Source organism: Periplaneta americana, chromosome 9 (genome assembly GCF_040183065.1).
Source record: "Periplaneta americana isolate PAMFEO1 chromosome 9, P.americana_PAMFEO1_priV1, whole genome shotgun sequence".
Taxonomy (NCBI): Eukaryota; Metazoa; Arthropoda; class Insecta; order Blattodea; family Blattidae; genus Periplaneta; species Periplaneta americana.
The window spans coordinates 105,024,446-105,052,216 of NC_091125.1; the positions used below are offsets into that span (position 1 = coordinate 105,024,446).

At 36.3% G+C, this 27,771-nt stretch overlaps 1 protein-coding gene across 2 annotated transcripts in view; it reads left to right on the plus strand.

The window, feature by feature from the left end:
• Positions 1–16,024, plus strand: part of LOC138706353 (arrestin domain-containing protein 2-like) — a 44,988-nt gene extending 28,964 nt beyond the window's left edge. For both annotated transcript variants that reach the window (XM_069835529.1, XM_069835528.1), the window contains exons 3-8: positions 1,384–1,533; positions 4,152–4,363; positions 5,570–5,752; positions 7,440–7,628; positions 10,292–10,466; positions 14,397–16,024. In XM_069835529.1, the coding sequence (XP_069691630.1) occupies positions 1,384–1,533; positions 4,152–4,363; positions 5,570–5,752; positions 7,440–7,628; positions 10,292–10,466; positions 14,397–14,518 (1,031 nt within the window). In that variant the 3' untranslated portion in view covers positions 14,519–16,024. The remainder of the gene's footprint in view (positions 1–1,383; positions 1,534–4,151; positions 4,364–5,569; positions 5,753–7,439; positions 7,629–10,291; positions 10,467–14,396) is intronic.
• The last annotated feature ends 11,747 nt before the right edge of the window (positions 16,025–27,771 follow it).

Below are 27,771 nucleotides of genomic sequence, written 5' to 3' on the forward strand. Positions count from 1 at the left end.
TAAAAAAAATCGCGTGTTTTTTCACAGGGGACAGTTGAATAGCAAATAGGGAACCGTTTGATGTTCATCACATGTTTACTTTACCCTGTTTGGATGATTCGTGACAAATGCGGGTTGAATATTCCGTGTCCAGGAATAAATTGAGTAACGATAAAGTTGGACTGGAAGAATTTAATATTTAACTCTACTGGTAATGGTAGGAAAGAATAGGTTTCTTGTTGTACTTCTAGTCAAACTATCTGTCATTTCAGTTATCCATCATATACTGATTCATTACGTAGCGAAGGCGTGATTACGTACTCTGAGCTTCCAAAAACGAACTCCTAGGTCAGAAACAGAAAAGAATTATCCTCTTCTGAACGGACCAATGCCCTGAAGATGTGCAGTTCGCGCAGTATTGGGCAGAAGTTTTAGCACAGCCTGCTGTCGTTTTCCTGACTGTAGCGAGATATAAAACTTGGACACCTGCTGGGTTCATGTCCTAAAGGCGAACTTTCGATTAATTGTAGACACCACAGAGTGAGGCATTCGTTAGCATCCACTTCATCATCCTCAGGATGAAAGTCTACGGAGAGGTACATTGTGAGTCTTCAGATGAACTTTTAGGAGAGGTGATAATTACTATAAACAAGCGCGACAAAAAAACCCTCGTCATTGATCCAACAATTTGTTTTGAGAGGGATTTAAATCAAGCAAAAAAAGTTTTGACAAGGAAAAGAAAGCAATTTACGAGCCCTGTTTCCTCTATCTCCCATAGCGATATAACCTACCATTAGACAAGCGGAAAGTCATTTGTTTACTAATTTGGTATCAGGGGAGAAGTTTCAAAATTAACATGATCTTATTTAAAATATTTGCAGATTTCTTTCACTTGGTTAAGTGATAACTGTATTAGAAATAAAGGCTGGTTCACAATAACCAGGAACGGAAACGAGAACGACAACGGAAATAATGTAAAAATAAATGTATTTAAATGTGAGCATTCACAATAGTTAATTCCATTCCGTTCTCTCGCTTCTGTAACACAAGGAAGGACGCACAAGCTATGATGTCTTCCTCGATGTATCCATGATTACAATTAGCCAAGAAGTAGAAGCTTATGTAAATTGCAAAATATGAGAAAAACTGTCCACATACAGTCGCCACACAGCCCCTCATGCGAAAACTGACAACACGACACAGTCTCCGTAGAGTTACCGCACAGTACCCCATGTGCAAACCGACCTTATGGAAACTTTTATGTGATCGAAGATATATATTGTTCAATGGGTACAGATTTAAGTTACTCACATATTGATACGCCATTGTAATCTGTATTGATAACTTTCACTGTCTGATATTATATTCTGGAGTATACACAATCTTTGAAATTTTATTTTTCAGGCATCTTGGTCAAATTCAGAGGTGAAGCAAATTGTGCTTGGAGTGAATCAAGAACTGTAAGAAATAATGGAGAAGAAGAAACACACGTAACTCAATATAAGGACCATGATTTGTATTTTGAGAATCATGTGACATTATTTGGTGGCACAGGTTAGTTATGAAGATAATCCGAAGTTATATTCTCCGACAAATGGGATGTGATTCAGAACAGACTGTTAGTATTTTGTGAGGTAATAATATCAATTATTATGAGAGGAAAAGTTCATGTGAACATGTATGTAATTTAAGATGATCGAAGAGGTATAAGTGCAATTACAAAAGCGGCAATGAAGAAAAATAAATGTTTAACGTGTCCATTTCAATTGCATACTACAAACTTTCGAAAATTCCGTTGTCCGCGTTAAGTAGCGTGCAAAGATACCATACGAATAATAGTCCTGACCTTGACAGTCCTTTATATAGCGGCATCTTAACTGTGAACAAGCAATTAGTTTTTGTATCCACTTTGTACTTTTAAACAGTGCTGTAATACAGTAGTAAAATATGTAGACAACATACTCTGTCAGTCATTTGTAATCTTACAATTTCCAGATAGTATAGTCAATGATTTTCACTATATAAAGCGGGTTAAATTGAGGCTTTACTTAGAATTAAAAGAAAGGCAAAACAGTATTACCAGCATTTGTTAAATTCCCTGTTTCTCTGTCTATAGCGTGACCTCTTCATTTTTGTAATTAAACCATAATCATATACGTATGTACTGAATTTAAAAGAAAATTGTTTCGATGACAGGAAATTTGCAGATATGAATGTCTTTCAGTTCTAAGGATCAACAACGGTAGAATTTACATACCATTTATTTATGTGTCACAAGAAAACTGGGACTCGCGGTAGCGTCGAGGTTAAGGCGTTGTGCTACAAGCCGGAAGGTCGCGGGTTCGATTAACGATGATATTATGGATTTTCTCCATTTATCTAATCCTTTCGGTCGCTTGTGGCCCCGAGCTTTACTCAATCATTACAGAACTGAGAACCAAGCATATGTCGTTGGGGATAAAGGCAGCAAGTATGTAGAACTGACTTCCCTACTACTGCTAATGCCGATTGTATATAAAAGATGCAAGCCTTAATGCTACTTTGAGAGTCTTCATCGTCTGCAATGGGGTTAGATAACTTTATTATTATAATAATAATAATAATAATAATAATAATAATAATAATAATAATAATAATATAATTGTGCTGTATGAATAACGTTGTTGCTATTCATATCTGAGAAATTGTCTTTAAGGTTTAATATCTGCTAAATTTGTCCACTGACACTGAATTATTAGCTTAAGGTAGATCGTCAGACTCACTTCTTCTATCAATTTCAAACGGTTTATGTATTTTTTTTAAATACAGTGCTGCTGTAAATACCTTCTTTTAGAACATATTATGTCAGTCTTACATAAATTGCACACATTTATGTCACCACTTACACAGACATACCACAGTCTAGTATATACAGTCACGAAGCTTGAGTTGTTGAGGGTACTAGGACTGTGCCGGTACTATTTCGCATTGACTGTGATGAGGCGATAGTAGCGATTCTAGTGGTTAGCAACTATCTATGGATGCATATTTCCTACGTATTGAGCTTCGTGACTGTATGTACTAGATTGTTGACATACTGTCTTCCGAATTCCTCTACTCACTCCTGTACTTTCGCACTTGTTTTAGGCACCTTTACTCCAACTGTAGTGTATAATATCAGAAACATTGCTAAACTGAAGCATACCGGCACTTTACTTGTTTAGGAGTAAGAAACTTGTTTTAGAGTGACCTTGTAATGCATGTTATTGTGTTTGTGAGCAGGATGTCTACTGAAGGACACGTGACATAATGCATGCCCCGTGCACACTTATACTTATTCCAATGTTGTTGGACTACGAAAATGGTCTCTACTTATGGCCCAATCCTTGCATGTCGCTTACAAGGGATGAAGGCACTGTTAGAGCAAATGCAGAACTTTCGCTAATACTTTCAATAACATCACTGCACATTGAGATTTGTGACTTTAACATTATTAAGTGATGATAATAATAATAATAGTAATAATAATAATAATAATAATAATAATAATAATATTTATTTGTCAAAAACCAATGTACAAGGCCTGGATATGACATCGTCAGGTTCGATAATATACACACGCACACATACACTCACACATGCACAAACAAACTTAGCACAAATAAATATAGACAAGTAAACAAATAATTATAAGCAAATAAACATACATAGTCAAATAAACAAACACTGAGAAATAAACAAAACAAACACTGAGAGATAAACAGAAGAACCAATGCCAGGGCAGATATATATTTATTTACTTTTGGATATTTTACTTTTAATATAGTTTTATCATGATTAGAATGATTTAGCTGATCACTGATAGTGCACGTAACAGTGAATATAGAGTGCAGTGCGGAAATGCACTTCCGTTATTCTTATGTGCCTATAGATGAAATGATTAAAGGCTTCCGAAACATTGGAGACGTACCTTTTTCAACATCATCATCATCATCATTATCATCATCATCCTTTCAAGTAGTAGGCCTAGTGACCTGTTACTGTCTTCAACCATCTCTTGTAAGGTTTTCCAATAAGTTTTTTTCCTTCGTAGTGTGTAGTTTTTATGCCCGATTTAAATACCCCAAACTCACACTATAATACTGAAATCAATTTATACTTGGATTACTTTATAATCACCTCAATAATTATAGGTAACACAGAAGTATTGCCGCCTGGAAGTCATTTCTATCAGTTCAGCCTTCCACTGCCGAATCATCTGCCTTCATCCTTTGAAGGAAAGTATGGTCACATACGCTACTCGGTGAAAGGCATCATTGACCGTCCATGGAAATTCAACCATGAGGTTATGGCAAATTTTACAGTTCTTTCTAAAGTGGACCTGAACTTGGATCCAGTGTACAGGGTAAGTAGATAACTGATCTGAGAGTTAGAACAGAGTCCCTCATTTTTATTTTCACATACCGGTACTTAAGAAGTAAGTAACCAGTATCTTATGCAGTAATCTTATATCATGCTGACCAAGTAACTAGGAAGTTCTGTTACTAGCAGATGTCCAATATTAAAAATTCTCACAAAAGTGAGGACAGTATGAGCTCTTTGACTCAATTTTGAAGTAGATAATGATGAACAAACATGAAGTGGATTATTTGGAGCAGAAAATGAATTGTTTAAAAACTAATATCACTATCATCATAGACGGCATAAGTGGAGGGGTTTTCTTTAACCCGTGTCCACCTTTCTAGTAGGCCTGTGTGGTGCAGTCGGTAGAGTGCTGGCCTTCTGTGCCCGAGGTTGCGGGTTTGATCCCAACCCAGATCAATAGGCATTTAAGTGTGCTTAAAATAAATAATTGTAAAACTTTTTGAAGTTCAAATTTTGACATTTGCCTTTAAGTCATTTTTTGAATAGTAACTATTCTATTAACGTTTTATTCACATTACCACATTCTGCCTATTTTAACAATTCATATATTTTCCTAATGTCATCCTCGCCATAGTTGCTGTCATTAGTAACATTTTAGGAGTAAAATATAGTATTAAAAATTCCTCAACCTCATTTATATTGTCAATTAAAATATTTAGGAACTTTGAAATGTTTAATTTTACAGCATTTCTTTGTTTCAGTGAGTCATAGGAATTTAATTACCAAATTTTAAGTCACAGATAATAAATTCCTCAGAATTTTGACAAAGAATTTTTGACAAAAAAATTCGTATAATTTTGGCCAGATTTAGATTGGAGTTTAAGTTATAATAAATTTAAAAATAAATTAATGAATTTCAACGTACCTTGTTTACATGTTTCGACCTATTTATGGGTCATCTTCAGATCCATAAATAGGTCGAAACATGTAAACGAGGTACGTTGAAATTTAACACAGGAAAGTCTTACAGTACCATACATATTCCGAAGTGGTACAGTGTTAAAAGTTGTGTAATCAAGATGTACAATTAATGAACTCGCAATTTTTGTATAGCGCTTTTGCACAAATGCATCAACTTCTTGTCGCATTATTTCAGCACTAGTAGTAAAATGTGACAAATGCGATTGCAGCTTAAACCCTGTTACTTTTCAGGTGCCACAGCTATACGTTTTGATTAATGTTGCAGGCTCCAGTTCAACTTGAAAAAAGCAAATATTTCTGCTGCTGTTGCTGCAAATCAGGGCCAATGAATTTCATTTTTCACATTCCTTCGAAAGGTTATGTTCCTGGACAGTACATTCCTGTTACTGTGGATATTGAGAATGGAAGCAATGTAAAAGTTCTGTATGTAACATGTGAACTTTTGAAGGTTAGTGTATGTATTATGCACTTATTATTGCTCTGTCGCTGGTCCCTAATTTATGTCGACAGAGGCTTCATAGGCCTACTTCGTTAATATTACTATTATCACTGCTACTACAAATACAAAATGCAACACATTGCAGTATAATAATTCTATCTATCACTTATCGTCCACGAAAATCGAGCATTCATTCTTAAATAGCTGTGCGGATGTACACCAATCACACTTTTAATGAGACATGGATATTTTCATTTCTGATAAAAGGATCAATAATAATAATAATAATAATAATAATAATAATAATAATAATAATAATAATAATAATAATAAATCGTGGCTTTCGAGGACATAATCCTATAAGGTACAAGATAGTTGTAAATAAGAAAACTATACAACAAATAAACACTTTCATTTACATGAGTTGCACATTATCTTATGTAAGAGAGAAGGATATTATGACGACAAAATGTCTAAATCTTTACAAGTAAGGTGTCATAAATAGAACTTTCAAACTTTGTACGACATTACAGTAGATTAAAATATTGCCTTTCATAAGCGATTTCATTTTAGACAGCAATCATATGGTTATCTCATCAAACTTTCAATTGCAAATACCGGTACGAATACTGATCATCTTAACGAAAATTTGTTTTCTAATGCTTGGTCCAGGCTTTGTAAATGAAGTGTTAAGTTATCTGTACCTTTGTAATATTCTCTCAACAATAAAAATCTTGACTCCAAACTACCAAACACCTACACAAGAACAAGATATATTTTTCGTTTTCATTTTCATTTATTGTATTAAGATCTTACGTTAGCATTGAAACTTTATGATGTGGAACAAGTCAAAATTTTACAAAATTACTATATTTGGCGAGATGAAGTGAACTAACTTTTTTTAAAAATATTCACATAGTTTGATGAACATGATGTGTGGGTCCGATAAGCTGTTTTACAATAATTTAATAGGTATGTCCATCAAATTGCTTATCAAAATCACAATGCAATTACAATATTTGAATCATGTAAATTTTATTTTATCATTCAGCACTCATTTTATATGTCCATGTCATATACAATCTAGTTTTAAATATTTTAATATGCAATCAACGTGTATCTTAGCCATAATGTTTCCACACGAAGTATTCATATTCTTGTTTTGTTACATGTTCTGAAGATGGCAATTTATGCCGAAAACATTTAACACTGTAAATGTTGTAAGATTTTGCTAATTATAGCATTGTGATTTTGATAAGCAATTTGACGGACATACCTATTCAGTTATTCACTTAGTGTTATTTACCTTTTATCGTCGATTCTTGAACAATATTAGAAAGCAAAAAATCACAACAAATTTTTAATAATGCAATATACTGCCGTGATCATATTTAAATAGAGTATAGAGTCCCGATTATCCAGAATATATGGGCCTAGGGAAATCCGTATAAGCAAAAATTCCGATAATATGGAGGTTGACAGTGTTATATGGTTTTTGCTCCTGAATCTTAAAGTGATAAAGGTCGGACCCAGTAATGTAGAGAGACATTACTGAGGAGGAGGACGAGGAAGAGAAGGAGGCGATTTTAAGAACGTTTTTAAGAATTTAAAAACTGGACAAAATGTGTCTTTTTAATTTAACGTTTTATACATAATTCTATGTATTATTTAATAACACTGAAACTGATATTTCCAGACTGTAACTTACTTCTGCGCTTCACCTCGAAGCACAAAACAAGAGTGTACAGAAATTGCTCACCTTGTCTTTGATGATCCAGTGCCTGCAAATGATTCCAAGACTTTCACAGGCCAAATGAGAATACCTCCAGTTCCTCCATCAATGCTTAAAGCATGCAGTATCATCGATTTGGACTATAGATTGATTGTAAGTTATTAATGTCTAATATTTTTATTACTTTCTATGTAGACTAAATAAATTGTCTTAAATGTGTATGTTACTTTATATTAGAATACGAATGTTTTTTTTTTAAGAAATGCGACTAAATGTACATTAACATAGGTTAAGTTGGAACAACCGAACAATATCAAAGTAATTCTGATGTTTTTTTAGTGTAACTTAATGCAATATAATTTTTTTAACATATCTGTGAACTTCATATGTACATATTCTAAGACTTGGTACCAGTACTTCCCAAAATAAAACTAAATCTAGAGTTGTTAGATTTTAGCATTTAAAAATTAAAAATTTAGCACCTTAAAAATCAAATTTAACATTTTACAGCATTTTCAACTTTTTGTAGCATTTTGAAATGGAACATTTTATGGCAAGTTTCGTTGTGGAAAGTCAATGTAATTAATGTGTTAACAGGTGCATTTTCTAGACTTTCCAGTTAAAATTCTTGAACTTAATAAATAAGTAAAGGAACATGTAAAATTATAGTGAAATTGTGAACATTAAGAAAAATGCCAAGAGATATGGTGTGATTTTATCCTGACTCATTTTGTTAATCATAATCACCTGCTGCCATAACAATTGTTTGTGAGTGAACGCTGGGCCTAAAGAAATTGCATTGGCAGCCAGTATTCTAGCACCAAACAGATTAGTTACAAATTCGAAATAACGGCACTGGTACAGATAACAACAAATAGGGTATCAAGTATGTCACATTCCTGTGCTATTCATACTGTAAAAGCTAGCATAGAGGGGTTACCAAACTATATGGGGGAGGGGAAACCTATTATACCGGGGAGGGGGGCTTTAGACAGATTCTGACTCTTTTTTTACAAAATACAAAAATGTTTCATAAAATGTAATTTCGCTCTTATGTCGCAAAAATACGTACATTTCACATTTTGGACGCAGTTTCTCATTTTACCGCGGATTATGAAACTACAGTAATATATTTAACATGCTTTTAAAAATAAAATTACTTATTTTGGTAGCATTTGGGTACATTTCGCATTTATCGTGATTACGAAAATCTACTTTCTCTATATAATTACAAATCCAGTGGATACCAAAATGTCTGGCATTCTATGACCAGAGGGAAGGATGAATTATGAAGATGGGAGGAGGAGGAGGAGGAGGAGGAGGAGGATAGTGATATGGATCAGTATGAGGGTGATGAGAGGGACGACAATGATAATGTTAAGGGTTGGTTCAGGTCAGGATGAGGATGATTAGGATGCGTGAGGATGGTGATGAAGATTAATGAGTCAGGATGAGGGTTATGATTAGGATGAGTGAAGGTATCAGTGAAGATGAGTCAGGAGAAGGGTTTTGATTGATTAGGAAGAGTGAAGAGTGGTGATGATGATGATGATGATGATGATGATGATGATGATGATTAATATGATTATGAGTCAATGTGGGCGGTTATTATGTTATGAGAGGATGAGGATAGTGATGAATCAAGATTAGGGTTGTGATTGGGTTGAGTTAGGGCAAAGATGAAAATGATTATGTGTCAAGATGAAGGTGGTGATTAGAATGAGTTAGGGTGAGCATTAGGATATGATGAGTCAGGATGGTGGTGATTATAGTAATTAGGATGAGAGTGGGTGAGGATGTGAGAATAATGAGTCAGGATGAAGGTAGTGCTAGGGATGAGTGACAATGGTTATTAATGGTGATTGTGTGGTGATAGTGAATGTGATATTGGTGGCGATTGTGAAGATAATGATAATAACGAAACGTGAGTGGGATGGGGATGGCGAGAAAAACCTAAGAAGTAGGAGAAAACTTGCCGTACAGCCACTTTTTTCACCACTATATTACAGCATTTGCTAAAAATCGAAGTCTACATTTTCGAACAAGAACTGGTAACATGTTGTTGTTGTTGTTGTTTTCTAATGCCAGGCGTTTGACAAAGTCATTTGACCTCTTGCACTCCAATATTTTTCAAAGATATTATCTGATGCATAGATTTTGAGGTGTTCCGAATCCATTTCTTGGTTTGAGTTGCACAATGGGTAGTTAGGGGACTGATATACTCCAATTCTATGCAGGAGTTTGGCCAAACAGTCATGGCCTGTTGCCAGTCTAAATGCAGCTACAGACGATTTTCGTGGTAAATCAGGAATTAATTGTGGATTATGACGCAGAGAGTTCCATTTTTTCCCTTGAGATTGTTTTATCAAATGTTGTTTGTTGAAGTCTAAGTATGTAGATTTAATAAATCTTTTCACAGAGTAATACGTAGATTTAGTAACAGGTATGTAAGTAGCAGTGCTGCCCTTCTTTGCTAAAGCATCCGCATTCTCGTTTCCCAGGATTCCACAATGGGATGGTATCCATTGGAATACAATTCTTTTATTGAGTGTTATTAATTGAGAGTGCATTTTAGTTATTTCGACTGTTGAACTGGTAACATTTAAGCACATTACCGGTAAATATACAAAATGTTAAATATCATTGCGTACATTTTTTCTCTTAAAATATTTTAGCACTAAATGTTGTTTTTTCAAAGAGGCACTTCTTGTTCATGTCGTTTGAAAAATACTGTGCAGATTGTTTTGCTTCTTCTATACAATTAAATACATTTAAACTGACTATCAGCACATCTTACCTATCTTGTTTTTACACAGGTGAAAGCAGTACCAAAAGGAATGCATGGAAGTTTGGAACACTGTGTTACTGTTGTTATTGGGACAGTTCCACTGTGGCAGAGTTCTTGTCCACAACAACCAACAGCAGCTCCAAGTGCGCCACCCGTTGAATTACGTGTAGCTCCTGCACCTCCAACAGCTTACACAGACATGCGTAAGTACATTTATGTGTTTTCTGTCCTTACAGACTACCTAATAATAATCAGAAATATTAACAATGTAGCAACTACTTTATTTTCGATAGGATTTCTGAACATAAGGAGTGAAATTCATTCTCGAGGCCCACGTAATTATATATTATAAATAGAGTCCAGATTTATACACAAAATTCGTGGACCGACCAGCAAAATAAAATGTCAGTTTTGGAAAGGAATTCAATTTCTAAATAGTCTTGATTAATAACAAAAATATTTGTAATGAGTATACAATTTTAATTTACATTTACTCTGATAGTGTACATAATACGAAAATGAAATGTATGTTATTAAGGGGACACTATGGAGTTTAAGAGAAAGGCAGGTTGGATAATGCTGGGTTTGCAGTGAAAGACCTGCCCTTGGGGAGAACACTATGAATGAATATGGAGTTTGTAAAAGGTTTTTTCCTATTTTAATGAGATTTTCAGGGTAATGTATAGAAGTAAGAGTACAAAGTTTCGAGTTTCTATAATGAAAAATTTAGTTTTATTTTGGGGATTAAGACTGATCCCTCCAATTTTTTAAGAAAATATTAATTGAAATTCATGTGCATATGGATATGTTGTAAAGTTATGTAAACAATTCCAGGTATTAATTCTCTTTTCATATACAGAAAGTTGTGAGAAATTGAAATTGAGTTTCAAGTCTCTATTACATCTGTACATGAAAGTAACAGGCATTTAAAAAATCAAAATTTTAACACATTTATGACTCGAATTCCTTCGTACATCGACAGAGGATATATGAAAGTCACCAAATGTAAAATAAAAAAAAAAAATCCCAAAAATCGATTTTTAACTCCAGGATGTCCCCATAAATATCACAGAATTGGCACAAAACCTAGGAACAATAAACAATGCTCAAATCGTAATTTAATGCAAAATAATCTTCTGGGATAAATATACGAGTATATAGTCATTACAGCTTTCCTGTCTGTTGTGTGTTTGTATCATAGACAGACAGATGTGTAATGCGTAGTAAGAGATTACATAATATATTATTATATTACATAGTTTCAATCAATCATACACCTAAAATACTCTAAAAGAACTATTTAGGATTACTTTTTTTTAAACTGACAAACAGGTACGTTTCAGTGCGAAATTTTATTATGAAACTGATATTCACCACTTTGTTTTACAAAAGTCATAGTGAGGGTTCTTATCCATTTCCTCTTAGAAATACCACTATTAAAAGTATTTCAGTACACAATGAATGCGGTAGAAGTCATTGACACGATGTCTATTGTATTGTGTTTACATTTTTATAATGTATTAATTTTATATACATATTTGCATGAATATCATTTGTTTTCTTTTAATACATATGGACCTACATGCTATAATGGTAGACCGAAGTCAAACGAATATAGACTAATATTAAAGACAGGCATTGTGTTTTTGTTACATATCCTAACTAACCGATTTGAGAATGTAAATTTCACTTTTCCTGAATTGTCTTACGAAGACATTCAAATCAGGGGTTTAGTCGGAAAATAAAAACAGGTACTCAACTAACACGGCAATAAATTTTTCACATGGACAGAGGGGTGAGGGGAGGCTGTTCTATAATTCTTATTTTATGAGAGTTTGGACCTCTTGCTAATCGTCTAACAGAGCATAGCTAGGGTTTCACTTATGCAGTGGATTAAACTTATGCAGTGGGAGTCCAATTAAATCAATAAACAGTGAGTCCAGAATACGTTGTACCAAAAGTGCACTTTTAATAATTGGAGTTACAATTTCGTTCATTGAACTGAAGGCTCTTTCACACACAGCTGTGAATAATGCTATCGTATCAGAAGAAAACGAGAAAGATCATTCAGTTTATTGTCAACATTTCTGGCCCATTATGCCGGCTGTCATGTTTCCAAAGTGCTACTATTTGAACCCATAGAACAACAAGATAAAGAAATAATCATTGTTACACATAGTTGCAATAAATTCTGCTTTAAATTGCTTAAATTAATATTAAATATTTTTATAGCTTAAGGAAAATGAATAATGGTGCTAACTGTGGCATTTCAGCAAAATTTGAAACTTTTTTTACTTCACTTACAAATTTTACAAATTACCAGTACAGAGTACTAGCGAATACTGGCCTAACTAAAGCTCTAATTAAGTTTAGAAAGACAATACTTTTATAGTCTGTCATCTGATTGTAAACTATATAGCTGCAGCCAGATTTGATTAATTATGTGAAGGAGCAATATTAAGAATGCATTCAGTTATTCATTATAGCTTACAATATGGAACTTCTTCAGCCTATGCACCCTTCAGACCACCAAGGACAGTTTTTGATGGGGAGATTGAAACCATCCGCATTGCACTGAGGCAGCTAAGATATCAACACGATATACAATTCAATGGCTGCAATTAAATCTGTATGCTCCTTCAACAATATATTATCTTTAGAAATCAGAGACTGCCAGCTAATACTACAAGAACTGCAGACAATAAATAAAACAACAATACTACAATGAATTCCAGGACATTGCCAAATCTATGGCAATGGATAGGCTGACATCTTAGCTAAAAGGCTACCAACACCCTACAAACAACTGCTCACAAGACCTCATACCACACTTCAAAACCCCATACACAGAACATTGTAAGAAGAATATATTATTATAACAAGGAATTCACAGAATGATCTTCCTCCAAGAATTGGTATAGTAAATTCCCCAGTGTACCTGACCAACCCAGGAAGAGTATGACTGTTTGGCGAAGCACCTCCATCAGATCGGCATCTTGCCTGAATCCTACTCTATGCATACTGTGTGGTCAACAGAAGGAAATATATAGAAATCACCTTAGTCACAGCCCACTATTATCCAGCACTTTGAAGCCCCGATATTGGGAAGGCAATTGGGTAAATGAAGATTTTTCAACAAACCCAGCCATTGAAGAGCGAGTGGGGGAGAAAATTTGTTTTTCTTTCATCCAATCGTTTATAACCTGCAATTCGTCCTATAAATATCATTTCACTAGTCGCAATTCTGGACCACCCACATTTGATACACCACAAAACAATCTAAATTCTATAAGATAAAATCAAAAGGTCCTAGAATTTAAGAAATTTAAGAAAAATGTAATGTGAGAATTGCCAAGTAGCATGTATTTCGTAAAACTATAAGTTTTGTAGGACTTATTTAGTAAAACTAGAAATTTTGCAGGATTTTAGACTTTCCCAGCACTGAATATTAATTCTTCTCGGGTTCTCAACCGGATGAGTGGGGATTGTTGATTTCAAGTTTTCGATGACTAGCTCTGCCATCTTCTTGAATCCCTGAAGAAGATGAAGGAGTTAGTCATTGAAAACTTGGAATTAGCAATCCACTCACCCAGCTGAGAACTCGAGAAGAATTAATGAATATTTTTTTTTTATTTCTATAGCCAACCAGTTTTCCATACATCTTATTAGTGAGTAACTTTAAAGATACTCCCATATAATACTGCTGAAGATTTTTTTAAGACTATGATCTCTCGGTTTTTGTATTCTCCAATCCATTTTCCTTCCCTTCCATCTGTAGCTGTTATAGCCTTCATTTGAGAGAACTAAGGACAATGATTTTAAAAATGATAATATAATCAAACATTTTCATTACCCCAAAGAATTTATACCCTTATCATCGTGTAATAAAATTAGTAATTCTTGAATTGCGTTTATAGGTAGTTACAGTTTTTCAAACATTTCTTCTTTTAGTGGATAATTTAAAATTTTATCACATAAGTGTAGGATTATTTGTGTTTTCAGAATCAATTTAGAGATTAATTATACCTGTAATTAAAAATATTTACGAAATACAAGATATTTCATAGTTATTGTATGAGCTCATGTAAATAACAAAATAATATTTGTTACATATATTTTTGTCTATGTTTTAGCACTTCCAACCTATGAAGAATGCATGCAAGAACCTGGCATGCCCATGACTGGAGCAATGGGGTACAGTCCTCGGTACCCGACATATAAATTGCCAGGTGGTCCTTCTACTGCAGGAAATTAACCATTCTGCTACACGAGTGGAGATCTATATAACGTTGACAGCAAAATGAATAATAAGAGCAGGATGAGAAGATATATTAATTGGAAGCAGGACCAACTTGTTGAAGTAGGGCTTTGAAGTCACAAACTGAAATACATTTACTATCATTTCTCCCTTTAATTTTAGTTGATAAACTTATTGAATTAGTTTTGACTTCCTTTTTTCCAATACATTATCATTGTCTCGTTTGATAATGTGCATTTATAGTTTATATGTAGATCTGCTAGAAAGAATCTCTAGAATGTCTCGAAACAGAATTAGCTGAGCATTAGTGAGAAAAAATTTTAGGAAACTAATTGCTCTGTACGTACCATAGTTTGATTGGCTACAAAGACTCCTGAGAAAATGCAAGATATTTTTGAGATCTCATTTAAAATTAAATTTGAAAAGACTGATAACTAAATGACGAAAGACTGAAGAAAGAAAAGTGTAAATTATACAGATCAATGAAAGAGGGTCTGCAAAATGGGACATATTTAGGGATAAGAACTGCGTAAGAATAAAAAATAATACAAGTACACAGTTTCATGAAGTTGCTATTCAAATGTGAAAATTATAAAAGAGAGAAATGAAACAAGACAGGGAAAGGAACAGATCGAAAAAGTCAGTCATTCACATGTATCATTTTTGAACGAAACAGATAGCACAAGAATACAGGCAAGTGTTGAGGGAGTTGCGTCACGCCCAGTTACCTATAGACAGAAACAAACTTAACCTAACTGGTTACTGGTTAGTGTGACTAGTATGAGTGTTTGAGTAGCAAAGGCACAGGTGAATGTCTGGCAATTGTCAAACATCTTCGTGAAACAATATATTCCATTGTATCACATATTATACTCTAATTTTTTAATGAACATATCTGTAGTGTCTGGTCAGAACATGCTAATTCCAAAAAAGTTGTTTTGAGGTACCGGTACAAGTATTTTTATTTTCATTTTTTTCTTTAAGAATCATAATTCTAGTTCACATACAAATGTGAATGAAAATAACATAGATTACGGCACTGTTTAATTATGCTCATGCTTTTCTACAGCTTCTAAGTAGCCTACCAGTAAGTGTGAATAGCAGGAAATTGCCATTTTGGAGTTATGTTCTGACCGAACACCACAGATATGTGGGAATAAATCAGGTCCGAAGCTTCACAGAAGCTTCAAATACTAGTGTTACAATTATACAAGTTAATAGAATACGTCACGTTGCATTTCTTGGTCCATTAATTTTAATTTTTTAATCATTGTGCATCAGTGCTTTCTACATCCTGTAATGCAATAATGAGTATTTTAACTCTCAAGCATACCGATATCCTATTTCCATACTACTTAACAAGAATATCATATGCTCTGTAAAGGATTATTAATCGTTGTTTATCTTGTGTGTGCTTTCACTTTTTATATGAATATTTTTACACAAAAAGATCACCTCAGCTTATACTGTATTACTGAAATATTGTAATAAAGTCTTTTTTTTTATGATAATGTGTTCCTTATGATTGTTCCAGAATCAATAATAACAGATCACCCTGCCGGACAAGGGTGTAAAGAAAGAGGGACATTTCAGGATTCTGAGGGTAACCAAGACATTACGAACGTCGTCTTATTTCATATTAAAAATTAATCGTAAAATCTGTATTAAAATTCTTAAGCAATTAAACCATGAAGAGTTGTGAGTCGAAGGCAGCGAATATTTTTATAAGAAGGTGCAATAAACATGACAGGCCTCCTCCTGCGGAGGAACATTGCCATACTCGACAAACTTGAAGCGGACATAGCACCTGTAGTACACGACGCTAATTTGCGTAGCTGTTATATTTGGGCTGGAGACAACTCGCCACAGAAAATTGGCCACAGAGGCAACTCGCCACATAATTGAAATTCGTGTCAAAGACAATTCGGCACATAATTGAAATTCGTATCAAAGACAATTAGCCACACATTAAAATTCAAGGCAATGCTCAAATTCGCAACAATTTATAATATATTTCTAAGGTAACACAAGACAAATCCAGAAGCTGAGAACTAATTAGGAACTATGGCGGAAGAAATTCGCTTCACAAAATCAGAAAGAGGCTCTGACAAATGAATATATCTTGGCTACATGTACACGAGACTTAGAGAAAATAAGAATGGAGATGTTTGGCGCTGTGACATGCGTGGCAGGTGTAGTTCAACAGTCACATTATCAGAAGATGGAAGCAGTATCGTCAAAGAACCGCCTGAACACAAGAATCATTCTGCAGACTGGGGAAGGATTAAGGCAAAGGAATATGTAGAGAACATGAAGGCAAAGGCGGGGACTTTCCGAGAACCAACGTTCATTATTCAAAATGAGTTACAGCATATTGCAAGTGAAGCCAATGTGGATCTACCAAAGAAACCATCTATTAAAAAAAACTGTGCACCGTGCCAGGAAGCTGCACCTACCACCTGATCCAAGAAATATTGACGAACTGAACGTTATAGCCGACAGATACACTAAGACCGTACAAGGAGAAAGGTGGTTGTTGTATTTTGAACTGGAGGACAATGTGACAGTCATCATATTTGCCACTAATTCACATTTAAATAAATTGTTACGGTCCCATTTTTGGATAATGGATGGTGTGGCAAATTGTCTATCTGTGGCGAATTGTCTATCTGTGGTGAATTGTCCCTATTACCAATTTTCTGTGGCCAATTGTCCCAGTTACCAATTTTCTGTGGCCAATTGTCCGGAACGCGTTATATTTACATTTTCCTTGGTAAATTTATGGAATAAAATTACTCTTTAAAATGATGACAGTGATAATAATAATAATAATAATAATAATAATAATAATAATAATAATAATAATAATAATAATAATAATAATAATAATAATAATAGGAAGAAAAGTAAAGAAGGTAAAGTTACGAATTCTAAACGAGGCAGTACAGCAAGTAAACGGACAGCTTCAAATACTTGAGGTGTACTATAAGCAGTAACATGAGCTGCTGCCAAGAAGTCAAAAAGAGAACAGCAATGACAAAGGAAGCTTTTAATAGAAAAAGGAGCATCTTCTGCGGACCTCTGGAGAAAGAACTAAGGAAGAGATTAGTGAAGTGCTTTGTGTGGAATGTTTTGGTCCTTTGTGTGTCGCTCGAGACTGCCTCCATTCAAATATTTTTTATTTCTGTTTACGTGTGTGGATTGATTTCCAGCGTTGCAGTGATTGCTCACTATCTTCAAATTCACGTTGCGTAGATAAAAACGAAACATATTTCAAGTGAGAGTTAGTAGTGCACAGTATTACCGGAGAGGAGCTTCATAATAATTCCGACAGTAAATTTCCTCCTCTTTACCTGAGAGAGTGAATGAGCTTCCCTTTTGTAAATACGCCACTGCATAATGAATATTTCCTTTCCATTTGCAGACTTAGGATTGACAGTAATATAGGTTAGGTGCGTACATAATTCGCACAAATTACTGGTAAGTCTATATTTAAAATGTAGTTCAATATGATTAAAATATTTGTCAGTTTCAGTTAGAAAAACTTCGTCATAAAACCTAGAATGTGATTAAAACATTAAATGCTAAATTCTTTAAATAGACAGGAATTGAAAACAAACTCAAGTTGAGTAATCTGTTCTTGCCGAATAATTACTTGCGCAATACGGATTTATTACTTTTGCCTAGGCTTCTAAGCGGGTGTCACTCTGTATTTGTTTAAGAACTTCAATGAAGTGATACATATTTGGAGTAGTACCACAGTCTAGTATATAGTCACGAAGCTCAATACGTAGTAAATATGCATCCATAGATAGTTGCTAACCACTAGGATCGCTAATATCGCCTCATTACAGGCAATGAGAAATAGTACCGGCACAGTCTATTGTTCCTAGCACACTCACAACTCAAGCTTCGTGATTATATATAGGCCTACTAGACTGTGGTAGTACTGTGCGATATGCACTCAGTGACGGATTTGAAGATTTGACGTCCTAGGCAAATGGGAGGCAATTTACGTACAATATGTCTAGTAAATAGGAAGCAATTTAAGTACTTATAAAAAGGTAAACAGCCCCCTTGGAGGCAATTTACATCACCCCCCTCGTGCAAGTTATGTGTGAAATGCTCCTACAAACTAAAAAAAAAATATGGCAGGAGATTCCTGGAATTCCTATAATTGCGTGAGATGTTTAAGTGGTTGGTGGTTGCGTGATTTTTTGGGTTTAGATGTTAGTGAGTTATGATGTGTGTGAAATAATTTAAAGATAATATGCTTGTTGCGTCATTAAGAGTTATTTAATTTACATATTTCATGCACTTTTGCGAATTGCATCGTCCTGCTGCCGCTAAATAGCAATGATATGTTGCAGATTGCATTAGTGCACTTCCGGTAAGAATAAAGATGCACGTAGAGTCTTACAGAAAAGATAATTGTCATTTTTCCCGAGTAGGTGCTCACTTAAATGTTCCACGTTATAAGATAATACAAATATATATATATATATATATATATATATATATATATATATATATATATATTATCTCATGCCACCATGTTTTGCTACCAGTGCTCTTCATTAAAACCAGGTACCCAGCTTCGAAGCCGTTAGCCCTGTGAACTTACAATATATTTATTTTCCCCTATTATCATAATACAGGGTTGTTATCTAAGAAATTAGCAAGTTCTTTGTGATAGTAGAAGAGAAAGAGTGGGGGAAGGGAAGTGGTCCGTGGCCCTAAAGGAAATTTAGGGCTCATCCCGACATTTGTCTTATTACTCAAGGGAAACCACGGAAAAACCTTGAGCAGGATGAGGTGTCGTGCTGACGACAAGCCAATTGGCTACAATGGGGTCATGAATATGTTGTCTAAAATAACTGTATTTAAGAGCAATGTCTCACTGCTCATGCAATTTATAGTCAGTACAAATAAGACTGAATGCAATGCAAACAACTTAGTTCTGACACTGCATTTATATCACGTTCTCAGTAGCTGCAAACAAATATTACACAATACAGCAATCATCAGCACAGTGCACACTCGGGCTAGAGTATCTTATCCTTGGCTGCTGGCGGATATGCTTTCTCCTTCTCCCTTCTGCACGACGGTGCATATTCCGATCCATTCCTTACCCATTACCCATTTCAGGGAGTGCTGACGAGTACCGACATATAGGTATACGTTCGGAATCTGTACCGGAAAAAATAGAACAAAATAATTTATTGATTTATTGGTACTATTAAGTTATATTTTTTACGAGGCCCCAGGTGGTAGGGGGGCTAATATACTACCCATTGGTTTAAGTTATAGCTGCGGGACGAAGAAAAAAAAATAGAAAATAAAGTAAACGTCAACGTTGAGACTATATTCCAGCCTCTACTCGAAAGGATAATGAAAAACATTTAATTAATTTATCAGTACCGGTGCCATTATATTTTTGACGCTACCCCAGGCGAGCGGGAGGCCTATATCCTACCCCTATGTTTAAGTTTAGACTATTAGGTGCGAAAGAAAACAGAGAAAATAGAAGTAATGTCAGACTTGAAACTACATTTCAGTCTTTACGAAACAAAATCAATAATTCGTCGGTTCACTTTCCCGTCTAATGACTTCATGAAGCCGATGGAACTCAGAAACAACAACGTTACTGAAACAATTCTCTTTGAGGGTGAGTTTTTCCCAAATGTCTAGGGCCATGAACCGGAAGCTCTCTTCGTTAGTACTGTGGAGTTTTTGCAGTCTTCTTCATTAGTCCCTGGGAATTCGCAGTGAGACTCTGGTCAGATGAATTTGGGGACCCATGGTGTCGCCTCGATTCTTTCTTTTTCCAGAGCGAACTATTTCTGGACCGTCAGTGAAGTATGGATTAAATAGTTATATCGCTGGAAACGAACACGCTGTCCATCGGGATAACATTCGTTTAGCACTGGCATTAAGCAAAGACTCAGAAGCTGTTTGTATAGCGTGGCGTTGAGAGTTTCCGAGTCCCGGGAATCTCGACAGCATCCCAGCACCATCACAAGATATCCAATCATTTCTGCGAGTAGAAGTGATGTGTGGCGAAAATGTGACTCGCGAAACCTTGTACCTCTACAAAAACGAAAGTTTTACTGATGAAACATTAAAAGGTTAAGTGTTATCATCATCATCATCATCATCATCATCATCATCATCATCATCATCATCATCTCTGTACGTCGACCCTTTTTCAGCAGATGTACAAATAATGCGGTTAGCTCTTCAATTTGAACTCACTGATATACTATGTGATGTCAAATGAAGGACTTGACAAATGTTGAACTTTTGCCAAAAAATAAATATCCGAAGCTTCGTTCTTTCGCTTGCTCTGTTTTTTTTAGTAGGTTATTTTACGACGCTTTGTCAATATGTAAGGTTATTTAGCGTCTGAATGAGATGAAGGTGATAATGCCGGTGAAATGAGTCCGGGGTCCAGCACCGAAAGTTACCCAGCATTTGCTCATATTGGGTTGAGGGAAAACCCCAGAAAAAACCTCAACCAGGTAACTTGCCCCGACCGGGAATCGAACCCGGGCCACCTGGTTTCGCGGCTAGAAGTGCTAACCGTTACTCCACAGGTGTGGACTCGCTTACTCTGTTGAAGCCATGTTCGCTACATCTTACGTCTGTGAAAAATTACTTTCAACAATGAAAATAGTAAAAACCAAATTTAGATCACGACTGACAGACAAATACCTTCGTGAATCAACTACGAATGGCAGTAAGTGACATAATTCCTGATTTTTAATCTGTTGCAGTGACATTCTGAAGACAGTTTTAGGTTGTGATAATGTGTCCTATGTTTTCTTGTTCATTTCTTTCTTCGTTACATGTACTAAACATTAGTTTGTAACCTTATACTGCATAAAATTATATTTAAGTGCTTGACGCAAGGAAAATGAAAATCTGTTAATAAGTCAGACAGTTGCTTCACTTCCCCTTCGGGTGTCCGACATTACTTCCCTGTGTCCGCAGGTTACACAGTGGCTCGGCGCACGATCACATTTTCGCCACGGCTGGTGTAGATTCATATGGCGTTGGATGCACAGTAGTCTATACGTGCATTGATCCATCATTTTCTGTCGAGAATGTGACTTCGTCGGAAAATTCAGCACCTCTGCCGCATATGCAAGGCAATCAAGTTTATTGTAAGGATCCGTCAAAGTAGAGGTCTGCACGGGCTCGGGTCAAGCCCGCGGGCCGGGTTTAGGTTGAAATTCACTTATGCTTGTCGGGCTCGGGCCTTAAGGAAAAGAAATCTCTTTTTTTCCCCGCAAATTATATATTGATTGAAAATTAATACGAAGATTTTAATGCATGTATGTACAGTAGTGGCAAAAAAACAGACCGATCCTTGTAACTGATTTCAGAGCCTTGTTCACTCCAGAGCACGATAGACTGGTAACTATGGGCCGTATTCATAGACATTTTTAGAGCGGGTTTCCGGTGGATGATCGGCGTTTTTCGTATTCATAAACCAGTGTTAGCGATAGGATATGATTTGAATTCTGTACAAGTAACCAGTGGATAGCCGGGACTAGCTTAGTACGCTCGTAGCGCGTGCTGCGAAATGTCTATGAATAGCACCCTAAGACTTTCGTAGTTCGAATCCTGCCTGGGAAGGAAACTTTTTTTTTTTTTGTTCCTTATTGAAATTTATTCCCAATACTTTTCGATTGCTGGTAAAATTCATGTTCTGGAAATAATAAGTTAATTTAGTAAAATATCGCTGCAATCGAAAAGTATTGGGAATAAATTTGAATAAGGAACAAAAAAAAGTTTCCTTCCCAGGCAAGATTCGAACCACGAAAGTCTTAGTTACCAGTCTATCGTGCTTTGGATTGAACAAGGCTCTGAAATCAGCTACAAGGGTCGGTTCGGTTTCCCCCCCCCCCACTACTCTACATTTAGATGTCCACCCGACATCCATACAAAACAATAGACTGCCGGCGAAGATGGTGATGAAAAGAGAATTGTGGAGAGTTTTGGTTGAAATACGGAGGAAAAACCCGAGATAAACTCTTACAACTCTGGCTTTTTCTGAAAGTTCAACTCTTCTCTTTGAACCCGAGTTCGCGGTCGTCGCGGTATCGTAAGTTATTGTTTACTTCAACTTCGTATTTCGTAACAGTAGGCTATTTGTCTCGTCTCTTCTCTGTCATAGAAGCACAACACTGATTATTTTTTTTACCTGGCAGATTACTCTTTCTCATGCTCCTACTGGAGTGATATCTCTCGCAGCTGTTTCTGACCCCTGTGGCTTCTGGTCTCTGCTTATCTGCTAGTCTTCAGGTTTCGGACTGGACTCGGGAGGATCCTCCGCATATGGTAGCATCGTTACATATGAATCAGCCGCCACGACTGCGATTAGGAGTCTACCCCTAGCCCAGTGACCGGCATGTTCCGTGCTCTGTGACGTCATACGACGTAGCCGCCTTGCTCTTTGCTCGGCAATCTCTGCATACTGAGCACAGCGTGGAGAGAAGATTTAACTGAACAGTGGTGGTACGGCATCTATGCACTGACAGAGCACGATCCTTTCTTCTGAGATAGTATGGGAACAGCACAATTACAATACATTTGTACGAAAACAAAACTGTACAACCTTGATAAATCAATGTAACAAAATATTTTGGTTTGTAATCAAATTTAATGTACTTACAATAATATGAAACTCATAATACAGCCACTTGCAGAAGCGTTTGCATATATAAATGAAATTCCGAAACTGCTATAAACATACAAACATATAAATAAATACTTTAAACAGTACTGCAACACTTTATCTACTCGGAAACTTGAAAACAGTTCAAGTGTTTTTAACGCACATTTTTCTACATAATATACAGATTAAACTATATAGGCCTATCTTGGTGAGTAGTATGCAAAGTATATTTCAAATTTTGAAACACACCATCACTTTGTGTCACTACCGTGTCCAAGCTAAACGCTTTGTCGAGATTTTTTTCCTCTTTTCTCGCGTACTATTTTTGCAATATTTGGAGTCATAGTCTGGCTAACACACAAGCGAAGAATATGTTTCAAGTTCAGATCAGACACGTGGTTTCTATGTTGTGGTTTGCAGATCTTCATACAAGAAAAGAACTGTTCACATACATACGTAGATCCGAATATGCTCAACATCCTAGTAGCAAATCTATGCAATCGAGGGAATCTTGTCTGGGGAAATCTTCTATAAAATGTAGATAGATCCTTTTTGTTTTCAACAGTCCTGTTCTACTGCTGCACTGACGCCACTGCGCTGGTGTGTGCTAACATTAATACGACTCAACTGCTCGCTCTCCCAAGCTCTTGCGATCTGACTGGCTCTTACGTCACAACTGCAGCATCTGCCGGCCACTGCCCTAGCCGGTTCACTCTGTATTTTCATGCACTAGGAAGTATTAGCCTGCTGATACGGGTACTTCGTATATATTTAACCTCCCCCCATGAAAGGCTGATATGATAAAATGATATCGACTATTTTGGGTAGGCGTGATGTATTTTTTTACTTGGTTATTTAATGACGCTGTATCAACTACGAGGTTATTTAGCGTCAATGGTATTAGTGATAGCGAGATTATATTTGGCGAGATGAGGCCAAGGATTCGCCATATATTACCTGATATTTGCCTTACGGTTGAGAAAAGAGAAGAAGGAACAAAAAGACAAATAGGAGAAAGAACATTGAGAGGACGAAAGAAAGGTAAGAATGCAGACGAGAAATAAGGGCGAAACAAAATGAAACAGAAGATGGAAAAGGAAAAAAAAAAAGCAAAGAGAAGACAAGAAAAGGAAAGAAGAGCTGCAGAGGCTGAAAGGTATGTTCACAAGTAAAAAGAGGAATTGGACGAGGAGGACAAGAAGTGAGAATAGAAGAGGAAAAAGGAAAGAAGAAATAAATTAACGAACAGAAAACGAGAGGAAAGGAAAAGGAAGAGAAAGAAAGAAAGAAAGAAAGAAAGAAAGAAAGGAAGGAAGGAAGGAAGGAAGGAAGAATAGAAGCGTCGGGAAGAAGAAAGAATACTTATAATATGTTTAAAAGAAGAAATGGAAAAAAGCAGACGGGAAGGAAGAGTAGTGAAAATGGAAAGAATGAAAAGAGAGGGGGGAAGAGAAGGAGCAGAGTTTTTTCTTTTGTTTTCGGCACCTGGCACTTTTAAACGACTATATTTGTAAAACAATATCCATATTCTCGTTCTTCTATAGGTTTTACGCAATTACCGATGAACGGGCTAGGAATAATTAATCAAAGTTTATTTCAAATTCTACACACCGATGTGCAACTTTCGTTTCAGGCATTCCCGAGATTTCTTTCCTCGCTTAAAAATAACATTGACTGAATATGTAAACGTACTACGTACTTTAATGTCGTATTACGCAATTATACGACGAAACTGAGGTAAATAAATTTAGTGAAGGAAATAAAAGCACAATGTAAAATATACAAATAAATGAAATAGAATGAAATGATAATACCATAGCGTTATTCAAGTTAATCTAAATATAGCATAACCTAAAATGTTGCGTCATCCACTACAGTCTAACATTATGAAGTAAAAGGACAGAAACATGAAGTAAAATGTTGGAATTATTCATTCAGTGCGTCTATTTTCCAAACGATAAAGTAGCATCGCCGCAAAGCAAAACATTTCCAACCGAGAAATAACATTGACAAAACAACAGAAATGAAAACCTGCATGCAAGTAATACGCACATTTTATTAAAAAAAAATACATTTCACTGTTTAAATTCGATTAATGATTGTTTATAATAAAACTATCAACTTACGGTTTATGTGAACTTTGGATATCTCCTATGAAATTTTCTGCAACAGTTTGTCCAAGAAGAACACTTCACAAATCATTTGATCGCTAGCATAAACCATCACCTGAGAACAAACTATCAGAATTAAATGCTGCTCTGCTGCCTCCAAAACCGACCAATAGATGCGAAATACCTATTCTCGACGCGCTCTTCGTAGCAGTGTATGTTCATAAGCAGTCAAACAAGTAAGAACAAAGTAAAATACCATGCCGAAAACTGTTTATATAATGCAAAATGGTCCCGTAACCAACAGAAATCCTTGTTTCGTAATAACCAAAATAGAACCATAATCATAGAAAAACTTTCGTTTGCTTTTTGCTAAATAACAATAATCAAAATATACTTTCAATAGAACCGTCGTCCTCGGTGGATTAATGGCTCTCATTCTTGCCATTGCTGGTTCCGGAGTCGCGGGTTCAAGTCCACCCCAGAGGCGATAGATTTTTAAGGACGATGAAAGCATTAACGTGGCTTTTCTTCGGGAATGAAGTAAAGATAAGAGTCCCGTGTTGTAAATTTACGGCACGTAAAAAATACTGTCCCTGAATGAAAGAACTCCAGGAAAATATTCTGGTCATTTTTAAATTTGGGGTTAGCACAAAGATCTTTCCATCTTTAATCCACACTATGTCATACAACGTGCAAAAATAAACATCCACTACGTAATGTTCGATTGTATGTATTTAATTGCCACAACAGCAGAGAGGACATCGGCCTTGGTCAGGGATAGAGAGCTGGTCTCTTCCAAGCTGCTCACGGCACGGATGGATTTCAGTCCCGCTTGGCTGATTATTTATTTGGTGAAGTTTAATTCCGAGGTTTTCCCCGTTTGTAAGAAGAATGTTAGGTAATCTATAGCGAATCCGTGGTCTCATCTCGCCTAAATACCAATTCTAGCGATGCTAGCTACGGTAACCTTGCATTTGATGCGTCATTAAACAAGTGAGTACTGCTGAGTAAGCCGCGTCTGTGGTTCAAGTGCTAGCGCGCTGATATTACATCCAGGCGGACCGGGTTCAATCCCCGTCCATGTCGTGATGGAATTTGTGGTGGACAAAGCAGACGTTTCAGAGGGTTTTCCCGGGGTACTCCCATTTCTCTCCATCATTCCACCAATACTCTCCACTTCCCCCTCATTTCACCTATCATCTGTAATAGTAAAAATAGGCTGGGTGAAGTCTAGGTTTAGTACGGGCTCTAGATGCTGATATAGGAAGGGCTTGAGGCTCCGGATCCGTGAGGCTTATCAGTAGGGTTGGCACTTTCCGTACCAAAACAAAATAGGCCTATTAGTTACGTACTTGTACTTCCAGAATAGGCCTATAGCTACTGTGTAGCAGTTGTCTCGTAAACACAGCTCGTACACGCAGTGTCCATCAGCTAAGCTAAACTAAGTGTAGCTACAGAATGTATTCAGTAGGCGATTGCATCGAATGAGTCGACATGTCAAAATTATTTTTGAAGCTCCTTCTAGTCATCAAGTCTGTCAATAGGCCTATCTTGAGAAATGGCACCGAGAAACGGGATCAGTCTCTATCTGGGTCTGAGGCAGGATGACTCACCTATCAGCGTCGACTCACGACTGTTATCTAGGCCACCTGTCGGACTTAAGACAATAATCGCATATATAGGGCGCATAATGGGTCAAAGCGTTGCTACAGCGAGCGCCAGCGTTTCTGGCGAGTGTCCTTAAGTAAAAAGCCAGTCAGTGAGCACTTGTTGCCAGTGTAGCTGAGAACGGCACCACCCAAAAACACGTCACGTCAGCAATCTGCCAATCACAGTGTTTGTTGTCAGTCTTATTGTCTACTGACTGCGATAAAGGCAAGATACTCGCACTTCGCTCTTCTGGGGCGTGTCCTTGAGTACTTTGCCCAGTCAGTGGCAGCTGTTGCCACTTCAGCTGAGAGAGGGTGGCACCTTCTAAACAGAAGTCACGTCAGCAGTCTGTCAATCATACTTGTCAGCTCTATGTCCCACACAATGCAACAAAGATAAGATACTCGCTATCAACGTTCCCACTAATTTCACACTCCAGAAACGGTAAATAATTCGAAAATTCCATCTTTGTTGATCTGCATTTTCGATTACTTTTAGAGAATAGAAGTTGAAAAGAATAGTTATAATTAGTTCGCTCACATACTTACTGGCTTTTAAAGAACCCGGAGGTTCGTTGCCACCCTCACATAAGCCCGCCATTGGTCCCTATCCTGAGCAAGATTAATGCATTCTATATCATATCCCACCTCCCTCACATCCATTTTAATATTATCTTCCCATCTACATCTCGGCCTCCCTAAAGGTCTTTTTCCCTCCGGCGTCCCAACTAACACTCTATATGCATTTCTGGATTCGCCCATACGTGCTACATGCCCTGTCCATCTCAAACGTCTGGATTTAATGTT